Source organism: Aethina tumida, chromosome 3 (genome assembly GCF_024364675.1).
Source record: "Aethina tumida isolate Nest 87 chromosome 3, icAetTumi1.1, whole genome shotgun sequence".
Classification (NCBI taxonomy): Eukaryota; Metazoa; Arthropoda; class Insecta; order Coleoptera; family Nitidulidae; genus Aethina; species Aethina tumida.
Window position 1 is genome coordinate 2,806,505 of NC_065437.1, and position 19,346 is coordinate 2,825,850.

The 19,346-nt window shown below is 29.1% G+C and overlaps 4 protein-coding genes and 1 long non-coding RNA gene across 9 annotated transcripts in view; 2 read left to right on the plus strand and 3 right to left on the minus strand.

Annotated features, from left to right (window-relative positions):
* Positions 1-1,534: 1,534 nt before the first annotated feature.
* Positions 1,535-3,497, minus strand: LOC126264898 (uncharacterized). 2 transcript variants are annotated; one of them, XR_007547497.1, is made up of 3 exons: positions 2,891-3,497; positions 2,515-2,680; positions 1,535-2,461 (listed from the first exon to the last, which is right to left on the minus strand). It is a non-coding gene; the product is annotated as an uncharacterized LOC126264898 (long non-coding RNA). The 2 variants fall into 2 exon arrangements; XR_007547496.1 differs by having other exon boundaries at positions 2,515-3,497.
* A 3,352-nt stretch (positions 3,498-6,849) lies between these two features.
* LOC109601118 (protein lethal(2)essential for life) lies at positions 6,850-9,954 on the plus strand. 2 transcript variants are annotated; one of them, XM_020017335.2, is made up of 4 exons: positions 6,850-7,099; positions 8,745-8,795; positions 8,982-9,174; positions 9,465-9,954. In XM_020017335.2, exons 1-4 carry the CDS (start codon positions 6,915-6,917, stop codon positions 9,654-9,656), a joined length of 621 nt encoding a protein of 206 aa, XP_019872894.1. In that variant the 5' UTR covers positions 6,850-6,914; the 3' UTR covers positions 9,657-9,954. The 2 variants fall into 2 exon arrangements, with proteins under 2 accessions (XP_019872894.1, XP_019872895.1); XM_020017336.2 differs by lacking the exon at positions 8,745-8,795 and having other exon boundaries at positions 6,856-7,099.
* Positions 9,955-10,184: 230 nt separating this feature from the next.
* Positions 10,185-11,785, minus strand: LOC109601096 (early endosome antigen 1). The gene is made up of 2 exons (XM_049964513.1): positions 11,667-11,785; positions 10,185-11,612 (listed from the first exon to the last, which is right to left on the minus strand). The coding sequence occupies exon 2, from the start codon at positions 11,609-11,611 to the stop codon at positions 10,304-10,306; it is 1,308 nt and encodes a 435-aa protein (XP_049820470.1). The 5' UTR covers position 11,612; positions 11,667-11,785; the 3' UTR covers positions 10,185-10,303.
* A 245-nt stretch (positions 11,786-12,030) lies between these two features.
* Positions 12,031-13,942, minus strand: LOC109601104 (delta-latroinsectotoxin-Lt1a). The gene is made up of 9 exons (XM_020017325.2): positions 13,917-13,942; positions 13,758-13,846; positions 13,560-13,707; positions 13,387-13,509; positions 13,098-13,327; positions 12,816-13,039; positions 12,519-12,764; positions 12,264-12,465; positions 12,031-12,213 (listed from the first exon to the last, which is right to left on the minus strand). The coding sequence occupies exons 2-9, from the start codon at positions 13,839-13,841 to the stop codon at positions 12,085-12,087; spliced, it is 1,386 nt and encodes a 461-aa protein (XP_019872884.2). The 5' UTR covers positions 13,842-13,846; positions 13,917-13,942; the 3' UTR covers positions 12,031-12,084.
* A 1,366-nt stretch (positions 13,943-15,308) lies between these two features.
* LOC109603008 (autophagy-related protein 16-1) overlaps positions 15,309-19,346 on the plus strand; it is a 566,938-nt gene continuing 562,900 nt past the window's right edge. The window contains exons 1-6 of one of the 3 annotated variants that reach the window (XM_049965153.1): positions 15,309-15,646; positions 15,699-15,981; positions 16,037-16,199; positions 17,235-17,323; positions 17,903-17,953; positions 18,058-18,193. In XM_049965153.1, coding sequence (XP_049821110.1) covers positions 15,547-15,646; positions 15,699-15,981; positions 16,037-16,199; positions 17,235-17,323; positions 17,903-17,953; positions 18,058-18,193 — 822 coding nt within the window. In that variant the 5' untranslated portion in view covers positions 15,309-15,546. The remainder of the gene's footprint in view (positions 15,647-15,698; positions 15,982-16,036; positions 16,200-17,234; positions 17,324-17,902; positions 17,954-18,057; positions 18,194-19,346) is intronic. The other 2 variants (XM_049965154.1, XM_049965155.1) reach the window with 2 other exon arrangements.

Here is a 19,346-nt window from a genome sequence, read left to right on the forward strand (position 1 = left end):
CGAATCTTCACGATTTTTTTCCTTTTGACCATAATAGTGGCCCACCCATGAGTATGCAAAGCAGACACCAAGTGGGTGAACTTGAGGTGACGTATATTGTTTATAAAGTTGCGTGGCCGGTTAATACGACTACATAATCGAAGCGGTCCTTTTATGGAAGTACCTGACAAACGATTCTAATGCACCATTCGACGTATAAAAATTCTTAGCTAGGTCGTTTCTAGAACGTTTGAAGGCGGAAGACTTTTTCACTTATCTGTGTTAATTCAATAATTTAATAATATTTTATTAGCTAAGCACATAAATTATGTTTTGTATCATACTCGTGTATGTTTGGAATCCTTTCAAATTTTTGGCATAACTTTCTCTTAACATCTCAACAATAAAACAGCAAATCTAAGTTAACACAACTAGTTGCATATTACAAGCTAAATTTATACATAGATAAAACGTTGTAAAACATGAATTTGACAAAAAGATTATGAAATGCAACGTTCTAGAACTGTAATAAGGATTTAGAAACAGCATTGTCTAAAAATTAAATCCCAGGTATTTGTTTTAGTAAATAAGATCTGTTGCCAATCGAATGCATGTTGTTTTAAAAATAACATCGAAAATAAATCACAATGAAAAATGGAAATTGTAGCTTATAAATAGCTAATTATAAACACATCCACTAATTAGACGAGGTGCTAACATACCTTACAGTGTTAGCCAGAGACTTATCAGACATTACTTATCTTAGAGTTAATTAGGGAAGATCTTTAATTGAATCAAATCAAAATAATTTATACTATCTCCCATTATTCATTTTGTACCTAAATCAAAATAATTTTTGTGTGTGACACACTTTTGAAAAATATATATATGATAATTAATTTATACATAACTAATGTGATTATTAAAATTGTTTATGAGTTAAAAGTAAGAATTAGAAATAAAACCTTAGTTTAATAAATATATTTCTCATATATTATTTCTTCCATTAAAACTGAAAGTTTTTCCTGCAAAGAGATAATAGGAAAAAATGATTAGAATATAAATAAAATGGGAAATTATTCCAATGCTTAATACTTTATAAAGATTTAAGATGATTATTAAAATTGTTTATAAGTTAAAAGTAAGAATTAGAAATAAAACTCTAGTTTAATAAATATATTTCTTATATATTATTTCTTCCATTAAAACTTAAAGCTTTCCCTGCAAAGAGATAATAAGAAAAAAATGATTAGAATATAAATAAAACAGGAAATTATTCCAATGTTTACTACTTTATAAACATCTAATGTGATTATTAAAATTGTTTATAAGTTAAAAGTAAGAATTAGAAATAAAACTCTACTTTAATAAATATATTTCTTATATATTATTTCTTCCATTAAAACTTAAAGCTTTCCCTGCAAAGAGATAATAAGAAAAAAATGATTAGAATATAAATAAAATAGGAAATTATTCCAATGTTTACTACTTTATAAACATCTAATGTGATTATTAAAATTGTTTAAAAGTTAAAAGTAATAATTAAAAATAAAACTCAAGTTTAATAAATATATTTATCACAGAAGACTCTTCAGTTAATAACTACAGTTCATCCAAATTTGATGTTTTTGGTGTCTTAATCAGGACTACATATCCTTTCTCAAGTTTTCAATTGTTTTTAGATCTGGACTTTATGCTGGCCAATCGAGATTCTCTTCATTTTTATCTTCTAACAAACTTTGGATAAGTTTTGATGCTTGGTATCATTATCAGGCATAAAAATCCATGTAATTAGTAAATTAACGTTGGCAAATGGTTCTATTACATCTCTTATAATGTGTGTACATTCCAAACAGTCCATTTCACTAATAACTTGTTTTATTGGTCCTATATAATGCCAAGAAAAGAGCCCTCAAACCAAAACTTTTCTTCAACCATGTCTCAAAGTTTTGGTAGTGTATCTGGGACTGAAACTTTTATTAGGAGGTTGATTAATTACTTGTTGATCTTGTTCTATTGAATTCATTACTTCAAAGTAGTACCTATGGCCGAAATTTTGGAGAATATTTAATTCAATTTTGTGTAAACTTTCAGACTTTTTTTGATACCAATGGCTTCTTTACTGAAATATATCCTTGTAAAGTATTATTTTAAGTTTTTAGTCACGTCAGTAATATTTAGACCATGTTTCATATTAATTATTACTTCCCTCTTCTCTTGAGAGCAATATTTCTTTCTTCTCACTTTCAGTGCCACCACAGTACATCTATGAGTCCTTTGATGTCATCTGGTGCTTTCATAAAGCATTAATTTACTCAATTAATCTAATTTCATAACTGTGTATCATCCAGGTTCTAACTAAAACAGTGATTCAGTCTTCAAACCTTTTGAGACTGACACCAATTTAGATTGTCTGCAAGCCAGATAACCTAATGGAAGTATTTTTGCATGATAAACCAAAAACAACGAAATTACTCAGCAACTGCAACAGTTTAAAAATAGAGGGGATTAATGAAATCATCTAAGAACACCTACCAAAATGAAATTAAATGCTGTTTAAGCATCATGAGTCACTGCTAAGGAAACAAAATTGCTGATGAATTAAAGTGTGCAACTTTTAATTAATCTCATTATAACTGTGAAAATATTAATGAACAAATGTTTATTGGTCTTGACACACAGAGTAGAAACGAGAGTGTGCCTAAAAATACTAAAATCAATCAAGCCACAAAAAAAATAATAGTGTGAGTCAATAATAAATGTGGATTTGTAATAACAAACATTTCTACATGCACCTAAAAATAAACGACGTGGGCAGACACTTTAGCTGGAATCATAGAAATCGAATCCTTGAGAACAATTCTCGATTCATTTCTCACTCACTAAATACTTTGCCAAATTAACAGCCTACCTAAAATGATCAACGTTGGAACGTCACGTTTTGAGGTAGGTAAGGGACTTTGTTCTGGATTGTTCGTGGTTAATTTTGGCGTCTGATTCACACGTCTGGAAACTTTCCTTCGATTCCCCGTTGATTGAATCGAATAGTCTGGAGTACTCATCATAATTTTTACGTTCAACTTGAAAAGGAGGCAATTTAGGCCTCAATGAATGGCCACACAAAAACAAGTAATCCGATACGAAAATGGAAAACAAATAGTGAGTGAGTTGTTTGTGTTCCTGGATGATAAGTTCCAAATAAACGGTGGGTTTGGGATTTGTTTACTAGATTGTTTAAATTGGAATTTGAACGAAAATAAGTGGTGAATCAAAACCGATCGGGCTCATTATTTTTATTTGTATCGTAGTACTACGTAAAATGTTTACTTTTTTAAAACAACAGTGGAAATGTAGGTGTGCAAGAGCTTTGGATTCTGGATGATAATTTAATACTCCATTGGCGTAGACTTTAATCTAATTTATCTAATTACTAAGACTACTTAAAGTCTCCAAAGTATTAACAAATTTCAATGAATTTTCAAATGTGAAAAATAAATTCAAATATTAAATAATATGTACATAAAAAAACCTGTTTCATTGCATAGATAATTTTTTATGATAATCCGCATGTTTATTTAAATAATAATTTGTTTATCTAATATGAATGTATATAAATGCACCGAACTAGATAACCTTTAAATTATTATAAGTTAAAAATATATTTATTTTTATGAGTGATCACATATTGCTTAATTAATTTGAGAGATTAACAAATAAATTTATAATAATTTCGTAAATATGCCCTATTAATAATATCATATTGTTGTTAAATCCAACATAAAACGACAATAAATATTTATTTATTATTGTTTTTTTATATCTCAGATTAGTTTGGAATTTAGTGGAAACTTTTACTTTAAATTAATTCATTTCTAATTTCTAATTCCTAACTTTGAATATTGATTTATTAATTGGCATTTCAACTTTTATAATGGTTATTTATTTTTTTCAATTTCTTATCTTTAATTTAATTATTTGTAATTTCTATTTATATATAATTTTTGTAATTTCAGTCTATTAAATAATAATAATGTTACATTAAAATTTCTACATTTATGAAGTTTATTATTATTATTATTATTATTTTAATTTCTTAGCATTAATTTTAATTATTCTTTCTTTTATGGTAATTTGTTTATTTATTACTAGTAATAAATTTTAATTAAATTAATTGTTGGTTAAAATTTTATTAAAAAATTAAAAGTGAAATTTAAAAGATTAAATTAAAATTAAACTGATTAGCAATTAGTTATAATCTTTAACTTAACATTTAATAATTTATTCCGAATTGTTTATAATTTTAGAATTGTTTTATCTTTGATTTAAAATATTTTTAATACTTAATTTTAAGCATATTTAATTAATTTAATTTTGTAATTTAATGACCATTTTATTATTTTTCTTTCATTTTCATATTTAATTAGTTTAATCATTTTTAATGTGTAATTTTTCATTCTCTGTTTTATTCATGATTTTTAATATTCTTTTACCTTTTTTCAAAATGAATTAATATTTTTAAACAACAAAACAATAACTATAAAAATATTTATTAAATTTAATTATAGTAAAAGTTTAATATTTGTTTGAATAAGATTTTCCTTATTTTTATTTCTTATCGTTTAGTATCAATTTAAATTATTTGCAATTTCCACTTTTATGGTAGTTTTTTAAATTATTTATTTTTTTTTTAATTTCTTAACATTAATTTTAATTATTTGTAATTTAAATATTTATCTTTTATGGACATTTGTTTATTTATTGCTAATAATAAAATTTTATTAAACATTAAATTTATTTTAGAATTAATTAAAAAACCTAAAAGTGAAATTTAAAATGTTAAATTAAAAATAAAGAATAACGAGTGATTATTTTTAATTTTAATGTTTAATTAGTAAGTTTAATAATTTTAATCTGTACTTATTTATTCCAAATTTTACATTTTATTACATATTATTAATAATAATAATAATTTAAATTTTAACATTAATGTAAATATTAAAATAAACTTTTAATTTTAATATTTAATTGGTTAAATATTAATTCTATTTAAAGATTTAAATTTAAGTTTCTACTTTTATAACGCTTATTTATTTATTTATTTATTTATTAACTTTAATTTTAATTATTTGTAATTAAAATTCTCTAATTTTATTAATTTTTATATTTAATTAGTAGATTTAATAATCACTCGTTATTCTTTAATTTAATTTTAATGTATACTTTTTTATTCCGAATTTTACATTTTATTACTTATTATTAATAGTAATAATATTATTTTAAATTAATTTAACATTAATGTAATTTTAATTTTAATTTGTTAAATTTTAATTTTATTTCAACTTTTATATTATATATTATTTATTTATTTATATATTGACTCTAATTTTGAATACTTTTAATTACAAATTTCTAATTTTATAAATTTTAATATTTAATTAGTAGATTTAATATTTTTTTATATTTTTAAATATACAATATCTAAAAAACATATATTAAATTAAATTTTTGATAAATAGTTTGGATTAATATTTTCCTTTCATTTAATTTTTGTCTCTTGTCTATTAAATATTTTTATTAAAAAATGTTTTATTTATAATGTTTAAACATTTAATTTTATATTACTTTAATATAGGATGATATATATTTTATTGAAATATAAAATATAACTATAAAAATATTTATTAAATTTTTTGGTAAACAATATATTTATTCTTATTTTTTTATATCAATATATTTATTTAAAATTTTGATTTTTATAGCATTAGTAAAAATCTTTAATTTTAATTAATAATTAATAAATTTAATAATTTATTGAATTCTATTTATAACTTTATTATATTATTTTAAAATTTACTTAAACATAAATTATAACTATATAAATATTTATTAGATTTTTAGTTTAATTTTTTTTTATTTTTATTCTTTTAATGTAATTTCTATTAAAAATATTTTTAAATTTAAATAACTATATAAACTCTAAAATATTTATTTTTAGTTTAGGGTTGTTTAAGTAAAATTAAATTCAATTTTCATTTTCAATTACTATTTTCTATTTTAATATATGTATATAAATTTTGTTTTAATTTAAGCAAAGTTACTTAATCTTCATTTATATATTAAGTTTAACTCTCAGTTGTTATTAATTTTATATTTTTCAATTTTTATATATTTTTAAATTAATTCATTTTTATTTCTTAGCTTTTAATTTTAATATCTAAAAAGATTAAAAAATAAATAATTATTTGTATTTTATCTAATTATTTTTAATGTTTTAATCTTTATAATTTTTCCATTTTTTGTTATTATTTTTATTAATTTTAATATAAGATTTCTAAGAAATATAAAATTAATTAAAAGTATTCGAAGTTTTTTATTAATTTACTTTCTATTTCAATTTTATAATAATTTTAATTAATATAGGATATTCTTCTTAATTTTTTCTTAATTTTATATTTGTGTTTATATACGTAGTTTCAATGTAGATTAATTCAGATTCGGATTCAGATTATCTACCGGCAAATCTAAAACACAGGTCCATGCAAAATAAAACAAATAGTTCAGCAAACTGTAAAACAAATGGGTCCGCAATATTAAGTTTCTCACCTAATTAAACCGTAATATTAACCATGCGAATTAATTATATAAACAGAAAAAGCGGTTTCCGATTACCGAAAAGGAAGTGGCCGTGTCTTGGTAACGCGTACGCACTTCTTTCACACTCCCACGTTAATAAAAAAATTGCCGCCGTCCATTCCCACCCGTCCCCTACGCCATTGACTGATCCACGTAGCGTTGCGCAAAACCGCACTTTCCCCCACACCGTAAATTGTATTCTATTTAAAACCAAACCCCGGACCGGCATTTCAGTTTTACAAACGCTACGTAAAGTGACAGACGTCGATTGTGTTGTGCAGTGTACCGAAAGTTTAACAATCATGTCCGAGGGTAACAGGCGTAACATCCCCATCAAGTTGGAGGACTTCAGTGTCATTAACACGGAATTCAGCAGTATTAGGGAGCGTTTCGACGCCGAGATGCGTAAAATGGAGGAGGAGATGAGCAAGTTCAGGTCCGAGCTGATGAACAGGGAGTCCAACAACTTCTTCAGAAGCACCACCAGGTACCTAGGCGGTTGACTCGTAACCTACGGTTGAGGTGTTAATTGAGCTTTGCCGGCCTTTTGAGCCCTTCGGTTTTGCAACGGCGAGGGTTGAAGGGAATCGATAAAAAACACATTTTCCTATTGATTTCTTGCTGGACGTCTCCACGATACAAACAAAAGATCATGTGACCCTCCAAACGTCATTTGTTAATTATTTTCGTCTACGTTTTCCATTATCAATGTTTTTCTTATCTTTCAAAGTTACTTACATATTGTTTATTGTTGTCACTTTCAAAATATTACCCTTTTATTATTGTAGTGGTTACCAACCGACCAACTTTTCAAACCCAAAAATCCCTACACGGCTATGTGACAAAATAATAACATTAACGTATTACATACTAAATATGTAATTTGAGACAACAATAAAGTAATTTTCCTGGCAAACAAAATAATAAAACAATGTTTAGTTATTGCCTTACATAATGGTTTGTAAAATACCAGCAGAAAAGTTAATATTGCTTAGTAATTTTACATTATAATCGCTTCGTTCACTCATTAACATCTAAATAAAATGATTTATGTTATTGAAAATATTTGTTTTAACACTAGACAGCTTAAGGTCTGTTTATTTAACAATTATAAACTTTAAGCGAAATGTAAAAATGACGCAATCAATAATTTATTCACTTTTTGTTTGGTTTCTATAAATAGAAATGATGTTTAATAAAATATAATGTGACACCTTGTTGCCGGAGATATAACGGTATTAAAATACTCACCTAAGACAGGATATGAATTGGATTCTTCAGCTATTGAACATTGCATTTATGTTAATATCCTGCTTCGAGGGCATAAAATTTTAGAAGCAAGTGTCCTTCGAAGTCACCTGTGGCTTAATTTTTGTGTTAACATAAGTAAGACTTGATAATTGTTCTCCCAGTCGCTATAAATAGACATCCTTGGTCGTAATCCAACAAAACGCAAGTTTGATTGATGCGTGGCTTTGAAGTTTTTCACTCAGGGCTCCCGGAATGTTATATATATATAATTTTTTTAAAGAGTTTACAATTACAACGGTGCCCATTTAAAGTTTGTGTAACGCGCTGATGTCACGTTCCAAAAATAGAACGATCGCCTCACACAGCACACTGTCCGATTTGCATGTGTGACTCTGGAAATAAATCCATGGAAATGCAGCCGTTGTGCAACCGGCACACACACGCCCATCCGCTGGGTGTCTCGATGGTCAAACACCTTTCGACTAAATTTAGAAAGTGCTCCGCAGATGGTCGCCTTTAATTACATTTTTGCCACTTATATGGCCCTATTTTGTCCTTAATGCCTCTGTAATTAATTGTTTTTGATTAAAACTTCTTTTGTTGTTTTCCTGAAGGTCTAATACGTTGTCGTTGATTAGTTATTGGACGAGGTGTGAACATGCTGTGTCCTAGCTGATTTTGGCAATGATTGATTATTATTATTGTTATTATTTCATCAGAATATGATTAAAGTTGACGTTTAAGGAATGTCCTACATAACCTACAATTTGGCTTATGTAAAATACTCCCTAACAAATTGTATAAAATACTTAATGCTATTTTAATTTTTAGTAGTTAGTGGCTTTAACATAACAATCTAACAATGCTTTTAATCTTTGCATGTCGTACGAATATGAGGAAATGTCTGGAGGGAATAAGACAAAATCATCAAGGTTCGTACCACTGTAAAATGTTGTAATTAATCATCATCAATTGCTTTATTTTTATTCCATTCATTCATTTAGCAATAAAATTGAACAATGTTCTTGTTAGAACTCGTTAGATGTTTTCACCTTAAGATCATTTTAAGTTTAGTGCCACAGTTTACCCCATAACTAATAAACTGTTCAAAATTTTAGCTCAACAACATCACACAACACATCCGGATCAGACATAGCCACAAGGGGAGGTGACGTAAGGACATGGTACGACGATCTTAACTCGCCCCTCATCCAAGAAGACGGCAACAACAAACAATTAAAGTTGAGGTTCGATGTCAGTCAATACGCACCAGAAGAAATCGTTGTAAAGACAGTGGATAACAAATTATTGGTGAGTTGCGAAATATCTCGACCGTAAAATTTATGGAATTGAACAATACTGGTCACATAATAGATTGTGTGTACGGTTTGAAGGTCTCCAGTGAACAATAGAGGACGAATCAAATTACTGACACAAGCTTGGATGTATCTAGAGACTGCTCGGAATTCATAAAAATTATAATTATAGTGATTAAGCCTTGTTCAAATTGAATCGAATCTAAAATCTGATAGTAATTGCTTCGAAGCACGCCATCACGTGCCTGTACCACAAACAAACTGACACCGTACTAAATTTTACAGGTTCACGCCAAACACGAAGAGAAAACAGAATCGAAGTCAGTGTACAGGGAATACAACAGAGAGTTCCTCCTTCCCCAAGGCACAAATCCAGAGACAATCAAGAGCAGCTTGAGCAAAGACGGCGTCCTGACCGTGGAGGCCCCGTTGCCCGCCATCACGTCCGGAGAGAAATTGATTCCAATCAGACAGTAATTTATTTGTGTAATCCGTTTAATGAAAACCTGACAAGAGAATTACTTAATTTACGAATTTCCACCAGCTTTTAGAATGTATTTATAATTTCTTAAAAAAAAGTATAGCAAGTTACTTTTCATTTTATTTTTTCGCAGTATCGTTGTTACGACAAATAACTGATATGTGCTAACGGAATTAAAACATTTTGTGATTGCTTTTTATGTTTTAATGTATAGCAAGCAGAGTCACGTGTAGTACATTAAATTATATCTTTTTGTAAGTTATTTATAAACAATAAAAAATATTTTTAAACATATTTGTGCATAATTACTACAATTACCAGTTTATCATTATATTACCGTCTTCAGGTACATCGAGGAATCCCATAGATAGTTCGTGGTTAATAATTGTATAAAAAATAAAACTGTACAACAAGAAATTAATAATAGATTTGAAATTAAATCATTAAAAATGGAGTTGCTGTTTCTAAGCTTCATTCTTATAAATAGGGTATAAATGAAAGACAAAACATACTTTTAATGAAAATTAAACAATAAATTTAGATATATTTATAATATATACATATTTCAAACAAAGTTAGACCATTCTTACATAGTACATATAAATACAAAACGTATTTTTTGTTGTTATGAACAAACCAGGACCTAAAAATTCTCTGAAGCTTTCTGTAATTTGGCTATTTGCTTGGAGAATTTCTCAGTTGCATCCCTCTCCAGTTGTAAAATTTTATTATAATCACTATCAAGTTTCTTTTGTAATTGCGCATAACTTTCCTTACACTTAAAATTCTCCAAAGTATACTGATCTTTGGTATCCATCAGTTCATTATACTTCTTCTGTTTCTCCTTTTTTAATTTAGACAAATTGATTTCTCCTTTTAATATATCTTCTTCCATAATTTTGAAGTGTTTGTCACATTCTTTCTGAATACTTGTCACAGCTTGCTTTAGATGGTTACAGGTGTCCTCTAAAATCTGATGGTGTGCCTGAATCTCACCCAAGTTTTGATAAAATTCATTCTTATCATTCAACAACGTTTTACATTCAACTTTACATTGTGGCAATTCTTCCAATTTTTGAAAATTAATGTGTAGCAAAGAAGTCACAAGACTTTTGCACACTTCAAGGTGTTTTAAAACATTGTTTTCACTCTCTAAACCTTCACCAATGTTTTCATTATAACCTTCTAAGTCTCTGGCTTCCTCCTTCAACCTATTAAGTATACTTAACAAGTTATCATACTCCGATTGAGTTGTGATTTGGCTCTGAAGTAGGGAGTGAGACTTCCTTATTTCATCCAGCTCAGCAGCCAAACAATCAGTCTCCTGAGTTAAATTCTCGATTTCGTTCTGCTTCATCTCGTAATGCATCTCCCTTGCCTTTTTAGTGTCCAACATCTCCTCATAAGTTTGCTCCACTGATTTCTTTTGATCCAGCAACTCCTGTTCTTGGTCCTCCAATTCGACTATGAGTTGAGCATTTTTATTAATTTCCTGCAATTTCTGCTCCCTTTGTTCGTGAAGGCTTTCGGTTTCCTTCTCTATTTCTAAAAGTTCCCTGCATATGTTGGAGTTATTCACGAAGTTTCTGAAAAACATCAAACAGTGTACGCACACTTGGCAGAATGTTTTGAAGCGTTTCGGTTGAGGGTTGTAAATGTCGTACAGGGTGAACTTATTCTTGCTGTCGTGTCCGTGAGCCTCGTACAGGGAGAATATTTTTGATACTTTGGCGTACACGACGATTTCGGGTGGGAATTCATTTAAGTCGGGGTCGTCATTAAAACCTGTCAGTTCTTCACTGCCCAGTTGGACAATGAATTGGGTTATGGATGCAATGAATTCACTGTAGAACTGCGTCACTAGCTGACTGGTGGGATGTAGAAGCTTCTCTTTGGTAATAGTGAAATTTGGTAATTCACTTTTGATTAACTGCACCAAGGCGTCAGCCATTCTAAAAAGTATATGATTATTTATTGAACCCGCATGTTTGCGACAGATAACTTACGTTTTAAATCTTAAACCGCTGTGAAAACCACTAATAATTATTAAATCTTCAGTATTAAAACCACAGAAAAATCAAAAGCCGTTAAACGTCTGTTATATATTTTGAAATGTAATCAAAACATTCAACAAACAGGCGTACCAACCTAATAGCTAAAGTCACTAGTACATGTGATTCGTTAGTATAGTCCATTAACAAGTGTATATAGTCTCTGGTATACCCCATTCACTGAACTTGACATTTTATTTTATTGACGACATTTAATTTTACGGTGAAATTAATGTCAAAATCAGTTAACTACCTAAATTTTTATGTTACAAATATAAATAGATAAAGATAATCAGATCAAGTTAAGTAAAAACTAAGGTAAATGATAATAATATTTACTTATTAAATAAGTTTTAATTGAAAAAAATAAAAATCAACGTCTATATTTAACAATAGCAATTATGGAACACAACAGCCCACCAAAATATATTTTCCACCAGGGCATCCTATACCACAACGATTTCCTTGTTATCAGATCTGCTGGTTCAATCATGTTATCCCACTAAAAAAATGTAATGAAGATAATGTAAAGGAGTAACAAAAAGTGCTTACTTTGGAGGTTTTTGTTAAAAGCTGTTTGGAAACTGTATCTAATAAGCCCAACTCCATTTTTATTTTATGAATATTTTCTTTAGTTAACTTCACCTCTTCCACTGTGAGTCCATTATAGTTTTTAGTAATATACTTTATGCTAGCTTCCATTGCAATTACTTGTTTAATTGTTGTAACTAACTGAGTGGCAAGATCAATATTACTGCAATTAAATAATTATTAAGGATACTTTTGTATTTATTTTTGTGTTTTTACCTGTAAGCTTCCTTTTTTTTAATTTTCAGTAGTGAATTATTATTCCAAATGTGTTTATGAAATCTGTGAATACCACTCAGTATTCGCCGCCTTTGATATGGCATTTCAACTCCCAGTTCTTTCAACTCTTGATCAGTCAAAGAAAGGAAATCCAAAAGTGACAAATCCTTGTCATGAAACAATTTAAGAAGGGCATCACTCCTTGTGGCAATTAAAATATTGCACACATCCCAGAAGAACTTTGGCCTGAAAGTTTCATGTTAAAACAACATTTTTTACTTAAATATGAGCAACTACTTATTATTGCTGCACTCTTCTAGAGCGTTTGAATAATATGCATTGAAATCTGTTATTTCATATACGTCTTCAGGAAACAAAGCCACTATTGAATCAAGGTCGTTGTATTTTGCTAATTCCACAGGAGTAAAGCCTCGAACATCATTTTTGGTGTAATCGACTCCTTGTTCAAGTAAAAACTTAACAACGTTTTCGTGTTTTCCGTTTATGGCCCAAAATAGAGGCTATAAAATATATTATTAATATTTTTACTGTAGTTTGTGTATAATGTACAATGCTTACTGTCCAGTCTTGATTATCTTTACTATTTTTATCACACAGTGGTAACAAATACTTAATGGCTTCCAAGTTTCCATTGCTGGCAGCAAACATTAAGGCGTTCATACGTTTCCTATCAGTTTTGTTCACGTCTGCCCCGTTTTCAACCAACTTTTGAATGATTTGCAGTGACTTAGAGAAATTGGTTGTGTAATTAGGACAATTACAAGCCAACATTAGTGGTGTATGACCATCTAAGGCAATATTATAAATTACAATTAATTTTAAATTAATGGTGTTTAATTTACAGTACTTTTCTCATAATTTACGTCAGCCCCCAACTTAATAAATTCATCAACAAGCTCTAATTGGCCATAAGAACACGCTAACAAAAGTGGTGTCCAGCCTGACTCTAAATCTTGATTAACATCGAATCCTACAGAAAAAAATAATTAATTTGTTGCTCCTAGAGCTGTTTTATTTTACCTTTATTTAATTGTTCGAAACAATATTTTTTATCACCCCAACTAACAGCATTGTAAAAGTCCTGCAACTGTCTTTTCCTGTCGCGTTGAGCTATTTGCTCAGGCGTTAATTTATCTTGCTGGTTTACGTGTGCCTTTTTAATTCGCCCCTGAAATTTTAAGGAGTTACAAAAAAGTTTTTTTATGGTATTTATGGTACTTTAAAGTCTTCGTAGCCACCGTCGTCGGATATGCCGCTGAATTCGTCGTCGCTGGAGTCTGGGGGTCCAAAATTGGAAGACATTTCATCTGTTAATTAATTTATTTATTACTGATTCAGTTTTCAAATAAGCAGTCCGGAATTGGAGGTTATATTTACGTTTGTGGGAGCTCAGTGGACTTATGATTTTCGTTAGACACCTTCGGCACGGTTCGGTTTCTGAGTCGGAACGGGGCAGCCGGGGACTCACATGGGAATATTTGAAAGAAATGGTTTAATAAACAAATATTTTGGCAAGACCCAAAGATAATGTTTAACATTTACCATAAATTTTATAAATGAAAATTATTACCTTCACTTTAGATATGAAATAAATGTTTATTCTTATTTTATTGTCCAAACATATTTGTATACAAACACAAATAACACTGATTTGTTAATTTTAAACATTTACATATTCTATAATTGTGTAATTATTTCTAATAATTAAATTAATTATCATGTATTTGAAATATACACAACAATTTGTTTTAAATAATTTAGAATTTAGTGAACAATTTGTACGTAACATTATTGAACAAAAATAAAACTCATTCAAAGATAAAGCAGTTAAATATTTTGGAATTTTCTGTGATTACTAACTATTTAGCAGTGATAATTATGTATTGTTATACTATAATTTAAACAGTGGCGCCTCGTGAGGTTTGATAAGGCACATTATACAAAGAACAAAAAAAAAAATAAGCGTAATTAACAATATACAATTCGAATAATCAGTCATTTTGTCATGAGAATTTAGTCTACAAAATTTTTAAATCACAAAATCTCCTTTTATACCAAATATCTTCACTACACTTTGAAAATAAAAGGGTAGCAAAATAATTTATATTATATTGTAATTTAAACAATAAATACACATTTATTTAATAAAAAATCCTCCACTCGTTCGTTTGTGTCGGTATTTGGAGTTATTATGGTTCGAGGCACGACTCAGTTCTCCTACCATTGAAATAATAATCCGACGTTAATGCGCATGCGCACACTTATGACACGAATTGGCGCGACTTTTAAAAGTGACTATTGGGAACTTGTGCACAAATTATTCATTGAAATTTAATGTAAAACTGTTATTGCTTGATTAATTGTCGGTTTTACAAACGTATTACCATTCTATCATTATGTGAATATTAAACTATACTCTATTTTGAAGAATCAAAACATCAAATTCATATTTCCTTATTTAATTAAATTTAGTGAAATAAAAGTAATTACAACTTTGTTTTAAGTAATAAATTGTTTTAATTAAAACACAATTAATAATATGTACTAAAATAAAACGTATTTTTGGTTATTCAAAAATTAAATAAAAACATTTAAATATTGGCGGCAGTTTTGAAACTTTCCCCAACGTAAAATGCAAATTAAATGCATCACGTGCACTCTCAATTTGGGTCGATTGTTAATAGTTAAGGAAAAAACCTGCGACAAATTAATTTATGATCCGTTTTTCGAGATATTGTTGTGTTCATTGTTGACTTATTGGTGCGCATGATTAAGAATTTTACTCGCATCTTGGCGCATGCTGTCTCACGGTGTTGTTCTATGCTACGGACTTTGTTGATGGTGTTTTTAAATCGCCAATTCGTCGTTGTTTGTTTATAAATCTTTCGCGAGTGTGGCACGGTGATTGCACACGGTTTACGGCGATGTTTTAGTGGTATCCAGACAGTTTTTAATGAGTGACATCAAATCCTTTTTATGATACCGTTCTTATTCGAAATTTTCAAAAATGGCAACAGAAACCACCAAATGGAGGGACAACATATTAAACCAGCTGCAATTTAGGAACCGAAACGAGACGCATTGCTTCCAGGACTTGATAAATCAACGTATGTTTTGGTCTCACCTCAAACATAACCTCTAAATTTGTTTTGATTCCAGACATACGAGTGTTCGAGACGGCTAACGTGCTCAGAAACGAAAACCTACAACTGTCGGTACAAAATGAGAAACTTAAGTTCGAGGGACTCACCAATACGGGCTCGGGCGGCGTCACCGACAGCCGTTTGCAGGAGAAAATACAGCACTTGGAACAGAAGTTGTTGGCCCAGGCCGAAGAGCTGACCGAGCTGCACAGGAGGAAAGGGGAGAATGCGCAACAAATCATAGATCTGAACGCTAAAGTTCTTGAGAAAGACAAGCAGCTCGTCTCTAAAGATGTCACGTTAGTTTACTCACTTAATATACTGTCTATTGTGGGTTAATTCGATGTGTTTTAGGTTGGCTGAGAATGCTGCTAAAATTGCCAGCTTGAAGGCTGAAGTGTCTTTGTATGAGAAGTCTAATAAAGAATTAAAATACTTAAACGATACTTTAAGAGATGAACATACAGCCTTACAATTGGCCTTTACCGCCTTAGAAGATAAACTTAGGAAAGTACAAGTAAGTTTGCCTTTGATTACATAATTAAGTACTCTTTTACTACTATAGTAAGCTCCTACTAGTTACAATGGTAGCCAGAGAAATGGCACATATTACTATCTTAATGTTAATTAGGGCATTTTGCGACTTAATACATCTAAATTTGATGCTTTTTCGTATTTTATTTGAGAGTACATGTTGTTCCATAAGTTTTTAATTGTATTTAGATCCGGATTTTAGGCTGGCCAATCGAGAATTTCTTCATTTTTACCTTTTAACCAACTTTGAACAACTTTAGAAGCATTTATTGTATCATTATCATGCATAAAAGTCCTTGTAAGCGGTCTAATTGTTCAATTAGACTCACTAAGGATCTAATTAATCCATTTTTTATTTAGCTAGGGGACAAAAAAGGATGTAATTCATTGATTTTTTCAATTTGTCTGTCAATAAAAAGAGTTATTTTGTTGTTAGGACTAAATACTTTTATGAAATATCTTACAAAATGTTGATTTTAAATATTTTGCTATTTCTCTAGCCACCAAGGTTTATTTTATTATACTATATCATGCACATTATCTTGTGACAGACAAATTTTTGTTTGTCTTTTAATTATGGAAAACATTCCTGAATTATCAATAATATTTACTTCTTAATACGTTGTTTTTTTATGTTGTTTGTGTTTTAAACCATATTATAATATAACTTATTAATTTATTTTCATTACGTGTTTGAAATATACTTTCAAATTGTGCAATTAATTCTATTCTTATCTTAATACATTTATGACTAGTTATTTAAGTATTTAATTGGGATGTAAAGCTGGAATGTTAAGTATCAATGATATCTGACGTACGATTAATATATTTAATAGTATCAAAGCTTTAGAACATGCCCAATAAATCGTGTTGATGTCTTAATTTTGAAAATTTATGAAATATTTTCATTTTGGACCTGAGCCAAAACAATCTGTACATAATTTTAATAAAAATACTCTTTACAAACCTTACGACTTGCTTCCTAGACCTCATTGTAATTTGTGTTGCGTTGTTTTAGGACGAGAACAGGGAAATGGTCGATAGGCTAATCAAGTACAAAGCTAAGGACGCAGACCGAATGAACGAGGAGAACGATAACTTCCTGAAGTATGTATAATTTGGAATAGTCGTTGTTTTTGCATGTTTTTCTTGAACATACCCACTTTTCCTACTGTTTACTATCTGTTTAAATTCGAATACTTGAAAGGGATGTTTGTTCATTGTAGATTTGTTGTGTATTTAATAGTCAGATAAAGGTAGGTATTTGGTATAAATATTTGTATATTTGCTTTAAGCTTGGTACTGTGTATTTACTAAACTATAAATGATTTATTTTGTAACTGTTGATTAATTCTTGCCAGATTGAGTTACACAAAATTTATAATACAACTTGTACTATTATCTACTTTTCCATTTCCCTCTCTAGTAATTCCACTAATATTCTGATTAGTTTTATCAGTACTTTGGTAAACATGTGTAGTTTAATTCAGGTCGTCAGGTGGGAAATTCTCAAGCTCCATGAAGAATATAAACGGATATTTCCGACTTTGGTAAGATTATTTCACCCTGGCGAGCTGACCCCAGCTCAAATATGTAGTTAGACGTTGCTTTTGTTTATTGTAGCCACTTGTAAATATATTTGTGCTTTATGTATTAGACAGTATGCATACTAGACTTGATTTCCAGCGATGGTGCCAAACATATTTCAGCAGTGCTCAGCACGTTTGGTCTTTTCAGGTATGTGTAATCATTTTGTGCATGTCGCTGAGAGTACTTTATAGTCCGCTTGGTTTACTTCCGCTTTCGGGTGGCTGATTGAAATTTTTTTCGATGTGTTACAGGAAGCGACACGCCAAAATGCAGAAGGAGATCGAGGAGGCGTGCCGCGACACCAGAGGCGTGTCGCCGGAGGAGATACAGGAGGGATTCGGTCCCGTTTGTCAGTCCACGCTACCCACGAAAGTCAACGTCAAATTCGTGAGTATAATTAGACGATGGTATTTGGTGGATTGATTGCAAGTGAAGGTGGTGCCAAATTATCATGCATAAGCGTCATAAGAGTAAATATTTGCTACTGCCAAGACGGAATACACGTTTAAGATGGTTTAGATCTTAGACTATTGTGTTCTTAGCAAGGATGTTGAGTTGAAGTTAAATTCAAATCTAATGGACAAAACGATCTCGTTACCTGCACTTAATCAAAGTGGAACAACCTGAATTACAAACGACAATTTGACACAAGGAAAATAATTTCATTAGCAGATTTATCTTAACAAATTATGTCAATAAATAGAAATATATTTATCTTGTTAATTAATATTCGTTAGTCCATAATCTTTTTATTAACTTTTCCTCATATTTTCGATATTTAATATATAATTTTCTAGAATTTATATATTTTTTATGGGTGTTTTTTCAGGTTTTTTGAATATACACTATAAAAACTATTTAAATCTAATTTTTCATTAATTCATCACAAAAAACATAGTCAATAATCAGAATTAAACGTACCTAGTTCTGTGAGAAAACGGAAATTTTGGATAATTACAATTTTTTATTAAAATTTTCTCAGGATTTTCTAAACATATACTTTAATAACTATCTAAATCTAATTTTTCATTTACTGATATTAAAAAATAAAGTCGGTATTCAAGATTAAAGATATCTGTATCTGGTTGTGAGACAAAATATTAATTTTCAGTCATTCATAATTATTTTATTAAAATTTTCTCGAGATTTTCTAAATATAGATGTCAGAAGCTATTTAAATATAATTTTTTATTAATTTGTCTTTGGAAACAAAGTCAGTATTCAGGTTTAAAAATGCCCATTTTTGATGGCATTACAAAATATTTATTTTGGTTAACTTAAAATATTTTAATTAAATTTTTTTCAGGATTTTCTAAAAATATAACTTAATAACTATCTACATCTAATTTTTTATTTATTTATATTAAAAAATAAAGTCAGTATTCAGGATTAAAAATATCTGTATCTGGTTGTGAGACACAATATTAGTTTTCTGTCATTCATAATTATTTTATTAAAATTTTCTCGAGACTTTCTAAATATAGATGTCAAAAGCTATTTAAATATATTTTTTTATTAATATTTCTTTGGAAACAAAGTC